General features: G+C 41.5%; 1 protein-coding gene across 1 annotated transcript in view; it reads right to left on the reverse strand.

Annotated features, from left to right (window-relative positions):
- Nucleotides 1-425: 425 nt before the first annotated feature.
- ROR2 (receptor tyrosine kinase like orphan receptor 2) overlaps nucleotides 426-12,688 on the reverse strand; it is a 51,983-nt gene continuing 39,720 nt past the window's right edge. Inside the window, exons 6-10 of the mRNA XM_075727097.1 lie at nucleotides 11,645-11,772; nucleotides 7,455-7,769; nucleotides 5,437-5,682; nucleotides 3,531-3,733; nucleotides 426-1,868 (exon numbers count right to left, since the gene is read on the reverse strand). Of these exons, the coding sequence (XP_075583212.1) occupies nucleotides 426-1,868; nucleotides 3,531-3,733; nucleotides 5,437-5,682; nucleotides 7,455-7,769; nucleotides 11,645-11,772 (2,335 nt within the window). The remainder of the gene's footprint in view (nucleotides 1,869-3,530; nucleotides 3,734-5,436; nucleotides 5,683-7,454; nucleotides 7,770-11,644; nucleotides 11,773-12,688) is intronic.

Consider the following 12,688-nt stretch of genomic DNA (forward strand, 5'->3'; position numbering starts at 1 on the left):
CACATCCAGGGCACTTCTTTATGCTCAGAGCAATTCTGCAACCATAGTTGGATTCCTTTTTGTGTTATTGGTTTAAGCATAATTCACTAACATTACACTCACATATCATGATATACATGATGTGCAATGCTACTCTGCAATACGTTGCACAGCAACAGTACATAACTGAAAAGCAGCTTCCCTCAAGAACTGTAGGACAGTAAAAAAGATTAAACCCAGCAATTCTATACCATCATATTTGCAAAATTTGATGGTGGCAATGGTCAATAAACCTGGTATATTATTACTGCTGCACTTTACATGGGTGTAGGTTTTTTTAGTTTTGTTTCTTTCAGTCACATCAAAATCACTGCTATTAAGCCTAAGGATCTACAGTCTCCATGCATGGAAGTGATGTGAAATTCTTAGTAATGAGGCCGAATTCCTTAGGCTTCTGATTGAATTTCTGCTTCGTCCATCTGAAGTGTGTCATTATCACCCAGCAATTCTGTTTCAGGCACAGAGCCCTCCTCTTCCTCCTCCTCCTGGACGGGATTCTGGGCGATGTCTTCTGTTCCATTGTGTGTGTCATCTGTGCCCTCCGAGAGCAGAGCAGCCCTGTCGGCCACGGATGCATTGGAAGGTGCTGTTGTTACATAGCCTGTGCTGGTGGATCCGCTCCCACTGTGGTGGGAGCCTGGTTTGGGAATGATCTGGGGAGGCATTTGCTGAGGAGCCATTTGCATTGGAATTTGGACAGGGTAAAAATTTGGCAAGTAAGCGCCATAGGCAGGCATTGGCTGGTAACCATTGACTGGAATGTAGAGCTGAGGAGGTGGAACCATCGGTCTCATCTGCCCTTTCATTTGTATGAACTGCGGTTGAGGGAAAGCTGGAGTTTTCTGCTTTGGTCCAATGTACCTAGCATTGCTGACGTTGCTAACAGGACTTGTGCTGAGAGAACTTGTTTGCGTGGTGTTGCTTGCCCCAGAGGTTTGCGCTGAGCTGTTGTAATTAGAAAGGTTTCCCCATGTTCTTAGTCTGTTGTGTATATCTTTAAATCTTGGTCTTCTGTTGGGAAATTCGTTCCAACACTCCAACATCAAAGTGTATATCCATGTGGGGCAGTCATCAGGACATGGCAAAACCTGTCGGTTCCTGATCATCTCTATGACATCTTGGTTAGAATAACCACAGTAAGGCTGCAGGCCATAGCTGAAAACTTCCCACAACACAACTCCATATGACCATATATCCGAATCAATAGAAAACTTGCCATACATAATAGCCTCAGGGGACATCCACCGGATAGGAAGAAGGGAATTTCCCATCAGTTTGTAGTAATCAGCAGCGTAAACTTCCCTGAAAAGGCCTAAATCAGATATTTTCACATTCAGTTTATCAAACACCAATATATTTCTAGTGGCCAAGTCCTTGTGGACAACGTGGTGGCTTGAGAGATATTCCATTCCTGCAGCTATCTGAGTCACAATGTGGAAAAAGTCTGCTGGTTCCAGAGTGGATTTTACTGTCTTGTCATCATCAGTGCTGCCAACATCTGAATGGGGAGATCTCATCACCAAGAACTCATGGAGGTCACTGTGGGAACAATAACTAAATATCATGCTTATGGGTTGTTCCTTTGTCACTATTCCCAGCAAACAAACAATGTTTGGGTGTTGTAATCGTGATCTCATCATTGCCTCATGTTTGAATTCTTCCCGTAGAGCCAGTTCTGCTTTGTCTTTAAGTGTCTTGATAGCAACAGCTTGTGTCTGTTCACCTGGTGCTGTACCAAAAAGGTGCCCCTTGTAGACTTTACCAAATCTCTCCTCTCCTAGTTCCTCCATAAACCGCACAGTGGACAGATTGATTTCTTTAAGTTTAGCCTGAAATGAAGTAAAGAAAGTCAGTCAGTAAAAAAATCACAATGTTTTCTAAACAACAGAATCTTTTATTAAAGAAAAGTTCCCTGTGGTTAGATTGCTCCAAATGGAAGATAAATTGGGCCAAAATTACTTTTCAGCTTTTTGTATATTCACATCAATATATTGATTTTACAGTTAGCCTTGAAATGAGTTATACTATTATCAGAAGTGTAAATTGAATTATGCTGCAAGATGATGAGTACATTTTCACAAAGCAGCGACCATATTCCTACATGAATAACTGGTTCAGAGTAAATCTGGCAAACGATTATGTCTATTAACTGCAGCTGCACTTGCCCTAGAAGATCTGCCCAGAGGTGCCCACTGGAGATGTGTCAGAAAAGCTCTGGGCACTGGCTGAGGAGGCGGCAGCCTCGGTGTGAAACATCCCTTCCAGCAGAAGGAGGAACAAAGCCTCTCTCTTTTTTGGTTCTGCAGTAGCAGATATGCCCTTTCTCCTCCATTGCACTACAGGAATGGCCCCTGCTGTACACAGTACCCCCGCTGAGAAACCTCGCTCTAGCTCTGATGAAGAGAGGGGTGGAAGAGGAGCAGAAGGAAGAAGGAATTTCTCTCTGGTACATGAAGGAAAAGGTGGCAAAGCGAAGAGTGAGAAATCCCCGGAGCCTCGCTCCTGCAGCTGGCAGGGAAAGCAAGGGAGTTTGTGACAGTGATCTAATGGGTCTGTCCTGACCAGCATGGGCTGGAGGAGTCCCCAGCTGAGCCAAATGCAGCTGACACAGCTTCTCACACAGGATACTGCAGGAGGGAGCAGGGCAGGCTGGAAAGGGGTTTTAACAGGTGATTTGGGAACAAGCTCTGATTTTAGTGGCCAGCAGACTGTGGAGTGGACCAGACAGTTTCCAGCACAGGCCAGACTCAGCCATTAAACCTCCCCCTTATCACACAAAATCAATGCAATTTGTTACATTTGGTAATATCCCACAAATTTTCTACACTTTCCTGAACAGACGCTGCCAATTGTTCCAAATTGAGCATTGTATTTTAGAGCTTGCATCTTGTAAATGCTGTGATTAAAAATTCAGCATGAGCTCTGAACAGGATTTTAGCATGGAGATCAGTTAGTTGACCCAGAAAATCATATGCAGGAGCAGAGATCTGTAGACAGAAGTTCGAAGCCATTTTCATTTCACTGCCCTTTGTGATACACAGCCTTAGAAACATGTTGCATCCTGGCTCAACTCCCCACTCGCTGGTGGTTCAGAATACCAGTGGACTGAGCCAACAGATTAGACATGAAACCCCACTGTGCATCCTGCTTTAAACAAGCAAACCTGCGACATCATTACTAGGAGCAAAAATGAGCTGCAGGCTGAAGACTGGATCAGAAATAGCAACATTTCCAGTCACTGAGACAACAGGCAAAATGGGGTTTGACAGGTAAGGGCAAATGTCGTAAAATACTTTGTCCTGAAAGCTGTTGCCCGAGGTCAGGATTTATAGATACACTGCAAGACCTGGTTTTCACTGAAGTAGATGGCCAGCACGGTGCGGAAATTGCGTCCCTTACAGCGCAGCTCAATTCGAACACCAACAACCTGAGACACTGAAAATCATGACACTTTGGAAATATGTGGCCTAAGCAAATTCTGGAAAAAATACCTGTTTGTGTTGATTAATGAGTGGCATTTCCATGTCCTGGCTGGGAGATGCCATCAGCTGGCGGCGCTGTGGTGTAGCAGCAGATGCCTTCTGCTTGTTTCTGCACATACAGACCAGGAAGAAAAGGCAGGCAATAACCAGAGGGATGGCTATACTGGGAACCAGGATGTAGAGGATTCCCATTTTACTGTTGTCACGTGGACCTGTCAGGCACAGAAATATGCATTGTTTACAACAATTATTTTTAATGCATTCAATAGTACAGCAAAAACAAAACAACCAGCCAAACAAAAAAGAAACAAACACCACCAAACCAAAACCTATGTTATGATTTTTAATATTGTATTTTAAACAAAAAGTAAACTCCCATAGCTTGAAAACAGAAATCACATTACCTTCTCCCCCTTCTGCATAATTTTCCATTAAATATTTCAAAGAGGTTTGAATGGATATAGCAACTAGCAGTATAAAGATAAGCTAGGAGCCCCACATTTAATGTGTTAGCTGTAACAGTATGTGGTTTATTTCACTTTATTTTTGAGTCGTCTGTTTGTGGAAACTGCAGAACACAGACCAGAGTATCATTGCATTATCTTGTCCAGGGGATAGAAAAACAAGTCTTCATCACAGTATATAAAGCAGTGAACTCAATATGATAAACCACAGCACAACATTGCAGTCTGGCCTTCTCACCCAGCTTCAGCCATTTCATCAGCACTTTGCCCACTTTTTATCTCCACTGGTACTACTTCTGCCCAGAATAAAATAAATCTCACTTCTTACTGCCAGAGATGTTATCTGCTCTGTACTTAATAGAATTAAAATGTTTTTATGTTACAGCGAGACAGACATGAAAAAGCCATCAATACACCTAATAAGACTGTTCTGGAACCTTCCTAAAATGCTTTTTTCTTGATGCTTAGAGACTCTAGGAAAGCATAGTGATGTCCGAAATGTTCATTGGAACTGCCTGGGATGTTTTCTGCAATACGTGGTTTTGCTATTTGTGGCTACTGCTTTCACCACAACCACATCCCAGTGTTATCTTTACACCGTGTTACATGCAACATAGAAATTTATTATAAATGTCAAATCATGTTACTGTAAAAAAAGTGAAGTAACTAAGAAATTTCATATCAGTTTTGAGTGCTCTTAACTATCCAGGCAATCTGTAACAAAACCACTTTTATGGCTTCCATGATACATCTGTTGCTGCAGGAAACATACTTTTCTTCCTAGTGAAGCAGAGTATTAAGTTGCTTTGTCGTGTCCAAAGACAGTTACCACTGTAACAGCCCTAGAGTGAAGGCTGTACCAGTACAGGGAAGTGAGTGGGACAGTATTAAGCTGTGAGAGCTGTGCCTTTTATTTTTGCTACCAGTTGTGCAGTACAGAGCCACTAGCAGATAGTGTAGGACTTTTCTGATAAGATCATCTGTTTTATGACATCTCTGCTTCTGCACTTCACACGGTTTCCTTCCAACCAAGCATGGTGCTATATCTCCCTCTACAGGATCTGAAAATCTTTGCTGCCTCCAAGATGCCATACAGGGTGAAAGCAATGTGCCATTGAGTAGTGTGAGCAAACCAAACTCATACAGTTGATAGGTTCATCAAGTTTGGCATTTGACAAGTTAGAATACAACCTACAGCAGTATTGTTAATTATTATCTCAGCTTAAGCACCCAATAAGGACTAAAAAAGAGTCACAATATCTCAGTTACAAGCTCTGATCTCCAGAAAACATTAAACACCTAAAACAAAAAACAAGGACGCCGTATTACAGCAAGTGAAACATTTGAAAGCATAATCCTCTTCAGTGAACTGTACTTGTAAAAACAGGGAACATTCAAAATTACACAGGATTCAGGACAGTAGTGGGGGAAATAAGAAAGAGAATACATACTACAAGAAGGTATGTCACACAGTTCCATGCGTACGTTTTTATTCTTTGTAAAACACCAGGGACCATCCATCTGACCTCCAGGATTTCGGCAATATGCATGTCCTCCACCTAGCTCTGGAAACTGTGTGCTTGTCAGATCATGGCTGTGGGGACTCTGGGAGTCCCAGAGTTGGCAAGTGTGGCCAGACTTGGTAACACTGACCGTCCCTCTGTAGTCTGCTCCAGAACCATTGTAGCACTGATGATCTGCAACACAGGGTTTGGCAAAACATTGCAAATAACAAAACAATCAAGAGCCAGCAAGACCAAAAGGGTTGACATGTATAGACCATGTATGCAAAAAGTACTTGAACTTAGGTACTTCAGGACTTAAATGAAAGCTGTGGGTTTTGAAATTTCAGTTCTATGAGTATCTGTACTCTTATATCCAGTTGTTTCTGGATTCTGTCTTGAAGTGCCTCAGCTCTATGGCTATACACACCAGTATCTGGTAACTCTGAATGCGAGCTGATACCAAGGAGTATATATGGACCTTTAGATACAGGACAAGATAAGTTAAACTAAATTAGAGATATGAGTTTCACTTCAGGGAAAGTCTTCAGATGCCAACAGTGTACACTTTCGCCACTTTTATTTCTCATAATCTTCCTGTCTTCCTCACACTGCTCACTTCCTAGACAAGTTAGTGCTGCATTTTCTAATGCCTCTTGGTAATTTTTCCTTCTTTTCTTTTTTAGAAAGAAAGGATTCAGGCTTTTCTTCTCTTTAGATAGATCACTTTCATATCCACTGAACTCCTGTCTTTAGTCTCTGTTTTGCTGCTATCCTCTCTTTGTACTTTTTGAGTGCTTGTCTCCCATATGTACCACCTCAACTGAATAATGCATTTTTCTGTATGTCTGCAACATTGCCTTCTCCATTTTTCTGAGTCCCTCTCCCTAGCCCTCAGGAATCCAGCTCTCTCAAAGCCCTTCCTCCAAACCCCCAGGGTACTCATGCTGCAGCTGTTCCAACAGAGGAGTACCACTGGTTCTGAGGATCACAGATGACTGTTGACAGTCTTTTTGTTGTTTTATTCTCATTCCTTTTGCTTGATACCTCTTCCCTGGCTGATTTGACTTTGTCATCATTTTCTCAGTTATTTCTGCCTCTCAGCTACACTAGATTATTGCCTTACAGGCACACAGCTAGTCTTCCATGCCCACCATTATGCCATGACGCCTGCTCCTAACTGTGGGTTCAGGCAATGGATATTCAGAATAACCTTATCACACTTTGAACTTTAAAGACTTTTAGTCTCTTGGAGCTTCCTTGCCGAACATCATAGGGGGTGGTGATTAATTGCTAGGAAATGGAGTAGGCAGAAAAATTGTCAGCACATAATTACTGACAACAGAACAGCCCTTCTACTCCTGGATGCAAATATAAATTCAGGGAAGCAAGATCAGTGGTTTCACCCATCCTATGTGGGTGAAGAAAGACAATTATACTCCATGCTCAATTTACAGGATTAATATTCTTGTGGATTTCCATATAGAAAGAATGAACATTAAATGTTTAATTACTTAACAGATTATTCCAGTGAAGCTTCCACAGCCTATTTGAGGCTTACAGATAGGTAAACAGAACTCAGAAATGGCTGTATGGGGAGACTCATCCAGAAAGGCAAAGACTGAGCCACAGGTAGGTGTACGCATGTGGGAAGGGAACCCTGCAAAGTGCTGCTGCCCCTTGCAAATCTGAGTCAAATTGGTTGTGTGAACACAGTTTTATATCCCAGGGTGGTTGGTATAACCCTTTTCAATACTAAGCAACATCCTTTAAACTTTCTCGCCATCCTACCTATACCTTACAACAGTGCAAGATTATGGTCAATATTAACATGATAAAAAGTAGTAGTGTCCAGTATAGCAGCACTTTCTTTAGAAAAAGAATGACTGATAAAATATTGTCTCTCAGACCCAACCTGAGGAAGCAACAAACCCTACTTTTTCCCAGTGATGAAACACCAGACTTACATCGGCTGAGTCTCTCCACAGGGATCCCAATCCTTATGCAGTTGGCAGCTTCCAGGGTGTCAGGTCGTGGGAGATCCTCACACTTAGGCAACTGTAGCTGCATCAAGATGAGGGGGTTTGACCTAGCAATGTTGTACTCCTGCCTACAGAGATCATTCTCCAGAACTTCACATTCATCCCGGCATAACTCCCGTGGCTTTGGGGTCCGAGAGCGCTCATCACACAGGGGAAACACAAAGTGGCAGAAGGATGGTATAGCAAACTGTGAGCACTGATCAGACAAATGCGTGGAAGTGCCAATCATGGTAAATGCAGCTGGAAAGGAACAAAAATACTGCTTAAGTACTAATTCACAAAAAGCATCAGAAACAACATAATTTTCATGTAATTTGTCTTTTACAACTTCCATCTTTTCTTGAGGGTCTGAAAGTCTACAGAGCAGTGGGGAAATGAGGTCATTTCTGTTATGAAAGAGAGTTGACAAATGCAGAAAGCAAACCCAGCATCCCAGAGTCCCTCTGACATCTGCACAGAGCTTCTAGGACCTCAGTTCTTAGGAAGTTACCCAAGTGACTAGCATTGAGCAAACTGTTGGCACTTGGCTAATTTTAACTTGAAAGGCTAAAGACTGAAGGCAAGATACACCTGCCAAGATGCTGACATGTATTTCCAAAGTTCCTAATTAGGTAAAATCTGAATGAGGATCACCTGACTTCTTCCTCATGTAGACATTTTGATCAATAAACAAGACAAGTGTTTTTCAAGTCTTGACAGGCAAAAGGAAGTGTGCCATTGGCATTTGGGGAGATATTGCTATTAATAGACATGAGAAGCTTAACAGGCAGCAGTTTTGGGAAAAATGAATGTAATCAATCTCAGGATACTGATCACATTAAGATGAATGTCATAATGAGTTAGGAACTTAATCATCCCCTTCAGCTCTCAGCATCTACATGCTAAATTTTATCTAAGAGTTTTCTTGCACATTGCAAAGAAAGACAAATATGCATGTGCATCATGTATCTGGAGATGAATCAAGCTTTAAATGTAGGAACATTCATTCCCACACCAGAAAGCATCATTTGTGCGTGAGTCTTGCTAGACTGCACGTTCCACCAATGCACACTGTAAAGAGAGGAAATGAGCAGTTCAAGTCATTCAGCAGTCTATTTACAACCTACAAATCAATTCTTTCTCTCTTGTCTAGCTCTCTTCTTTCAACCGTCTACTTCCTCCTGCCACCTGCTATCAGAGATTCTCCTGTCTCTTCCTAAACACCACACATGCAGCAAGCAGCCCCAACTCCAGCCTTTTGTACTGTTTACACCTTTGTTTATTTTAATACAGGAATATTAACACAGGAATATAACCATTTATCAGTCATGCAGGGAACACTGCATGCAAGCACAGTATCAGGCCTCAAAAGACAGCTGTGACATGTGTTTGTCCCGAAGACTAACAGGGAAAAAATAAACCTGGAGGAGTGAAGTGGTCAGTGTTGGCTATTTGAAACACCACGCTAATTTTTGTGAAGGTGTTACAGAATTTAGATCAGCATGAGTGTAGAGTGCACAATTGACAATCATGTCCTTATTTTGATGGAAGCCAGCAGGACTGTGTGGTGGCATCTAAGGGCTTTATTTTTTGAGTTATTCAACAGATATTAAACAGCACAGCAAAGACATTGCTAATCACATATATTCACAGGTCAGGGGTCAGGTCCATGCATTCTTTATTGCTGGCCTTCCAGTCTTTCAAACCATGCCTCAAGTTTTTTCTCCAGAAGCGTCCTTCATTTTTAATAGAAGGCTGCAATTCCCACCTAACCGCATAGCCAGGACTGAATAGCACCAGGGACCGTAGAGACAAAGGGAGTATATTTCACACATCAGCACAGCAGGGAAATGAAAATCCAGAATGAAAATTCCCCGCAGATGTCGGCTGTAACCTTGTTAAATGTTCTCGGTGTCGGGCGGTAGGTGTCACCGTTTCCCACGCACAGCCTCCCCTCATGCCTTACGGCTGCGTGCCTTACGGCTGTGAGCACAAAGATCTTCCACCAAAAGCTGCATTTAGGAATTATGGGCAGAAGTATAAGCCAAATCTTAGCAGTAGTTATACAGCAGATTTATTTTTTTTTTTTTTTTTAAATCTAACGAGTTACTGCAATTTCAAACATACCCTGTCGTTTGGACAGAGAACACCCAGTCTTGCAATACCTGTTTTACATTTAAGACTCATAAGAACCAAGTATGTTGTGAAAGCCTCAGGGTTATTTTGCATAAGGCATTTGCTAGGTCCTTCAAATGTATATAGTTTGAAAATGCCATATTATTAATGGATTATCATTACTGCTTAACTAGGCACTAGGCAGCTTTACATGGTTGTTCACAGAGTTTTCCTAAAGAAGAACGGTTCTGTCAGAAATTCTCCTCAGCTCCGGGACAGAGTCCCAGCCTCAGCCTCCAAAATCTAACCAATAATCAGTGGTATTAAGGATCCAGCAGACAGGTCATGAATGCCCATGTTGTATATTCCAGAAACAAGTATAACTTGATCAATAAATACTTTCTGGAAGATATTAGAGTTTTTGGGGGGTTGTTTTTTTCTTTTTTTTAAAAGAAGGACATTATGAACCTAATTCATGGAGTTAGAAATTTAATCATTTCAGAGAGCTGAACATTTCCATATTGCTGAAAAACATCCAAACAGAGTAGAGATTATGTCGCAGAAAAAAATGCTATCAATATTACGCATTAATTAATGGCATAATGGTAAAAGAGGCTGGAATTACAACAGAGTACAGGAGAAAGGAGGGAGAGGAATGAGTCATAAAGCACAAGGAAAGGTCAGCACCTGGATTTTGCCAGTCCCAGAATCTGATCACCATCTCAAGAACAGAAAAAAAACTGACCTCTATTTCTGGCTTGACAATGAGCCTTTAAGGTAATATCTTTAAGGAGATAGGCTGGGGGAACTGGGATTGTTTAGCCTGGAGAAGAGGAGGCTGAGGGGAGACCTTATCGCTCTCTACAACTCCCTGAAAGGAGGTTGTAGTGAGGTGGGTGTTGGTCTCTTCTCCCATGTAGTTAGCGATAGGATGAGAGGAAATGGGCTCAAGCTGTGCCAGGGGAGGTTTAGGTTGGAAATTAGGAAAAATTTCTTCATGGAAAGGGTGGTCAAGCATTGGGACAGGCTGCCCGGAGAGGTGGTGGAGACACCATCCCTTGAAGTGTTCAAAAAACGGGTAGATGTGGCACTTTGGGACATGGCTTAGTCTAGTCTACCTACCCTTGATTGGTTTAGTGTGGACTTGGTAGTGTAGGTTAATGGTTGGACTGGATGATCTTAAAGGTCTTTTCCAACCTAAATGATTCTATGATTCTATAGAGCTGACAAGTGAAGCCTAACTCTTTTTGGCAACTAGTTATGTTAAAACTGCAGATTCAATTAGTTAGCCATATCTGGCCAGACACAAGCTCCTGCTGGACTGAGTTAATTGGCCACATATTATGATAAACAGTTTACTCTATTCCACAGATTCATTTGCTTGCTCTACTTGTGTACATCAGAGTCACAACTGCTAACATCAGCTAACTGAGGTCCAGTGAAGAAAACCCATGTTGATGTACAGCCCATTAAAAGTCATTAAGGTTTTGGATGCATGTTTGTGACTCTGTACCAAAATGATGATCGGAGAAAGATTCAGCAGGGGCAGAGCACAGGAAGGTCAGCTCTTGGTTTATATAAATCAATGTGAAATCTAGACTCTGCCAGGATTATGCAATGGGGGAGGAAACCCAAAGGAAAAGCCACCATACATTTTTCAAGAAAATCAAAACCCAGTAATTTTTTATTGTATCACAAACTGATTTTAAAAAACATCTTCTATTTGAATTCATCATGCAAAGAGCTCCAGTATAAACTACAAGCTGTTAAAAAGTCAATACTGTGACATTCAACTTAAGGACCTCGAAGAAGCTTCTACATATTACAGCAGATATTCATCTTCCTTGCTCCAAATTTTGCTAGCTGCACAAGTGGGAAACTGGCTCACCTCCTCTAAACCTTAATATAAGGATGTCTCAGTCATTGATTGATAAAACTGAAAAGGATGATAGCACTGTTTATACCTGAATTGGATACTTTCATAATGTTTTTTGCCCTGCCACAGATATGTATGAGCTTACCAGTAATTCGGTTTTCAATTTCCCCTTGCATCTGGAGGGAGTCCACATAAATGGTCCTGTTTCCAATGATTCGTGCACATGCAATTCCCCGGTATGGCTGACAGAACCCGTCTTCATGGTAATCTTCTCTGCAAAAGACAGGTTGGGATTTTATAAGCAGAAGTCTAGCTGTCCCTAAAGAATTTTTGCAAAATACATTCTTATATAAGGAGAAAACCCCAAAAGACTGTAAATCTGCACTTTTTCCATTCCCCAGGTGCAGTTTTCTCCTCCAATTCTCTCTGCGCTGCCTTAGAAGTGTTAATGAGGCACCCTGTAAATAGCTCATTAGAGAAAGAAGTAAACCAAAACCCAAGATTAACTTAAAAATCATATGCTAATAGTAATGGGATTTGACAGATGAGTCTATTAAAAAGCTGTTAGACTGAGACAGCAACATAGATCTTGTTACATGTCCTCATGCATTTTTGGCATCTAGCTGCACCCAGTACAATTAGGCAAACAGTTGGTTCTCTTCTCCCACCTCTCTCTCCCTTGTTTCATTTCCTGTAGTGAACAGCAGAAGAGACCTTGCCAAGCTTTAATTAAAACACAGAATAATTTGGAACTCTGAATTAGGTAAACAGAATAAAAAGTAATCAAGGTTTTAACCTCTTTTTCTCTTCTCTCTAGTCAAGAGTCAATGCCAAATTCCTCTTCCAACATGTATTTTAATACATTTTTCAATTCAAAGAGGTTTTGGGCCAAATTTTACTCCCTTACATCAACATAAATATTTTGGCAAAAAAGCATTAGCCTAAAGGCTTAGTGGTTCAACACAACATCCCTGAAGACCCAGTAAATAGTACAGAGCTGATCTGTAGGTCATAACTGTCTGAGCACTGAAAAGGGGCTTCAGAGTGAGAGCGCTCTCAGAGTTAATATCCGGTATGCTGTGTGTTTCCTCTGGCAGGGCACAACCTCTGTGCTAGGATTCACTAGACTGATGGATTCACATCACATCATTCACTGCATGGTGGACCAAAAAGGCATAAAACATAATCT

The sequence above is a fragment of the Pelecanus crispus genome, chromosome Z (genome assembly GCF_030463565.1).
Source record: "Pelecanus crispus isolate bPelCri1 chromosome Z, bPelCri1.pri, whole genome shotgun sequence".
Taxonomy (NCBI): Eukaryota; Metazoa; Chordata; class Aves; order Pelecaniformes; family Pelecanidae; genus Pelecanus; species Pelecanus crispus.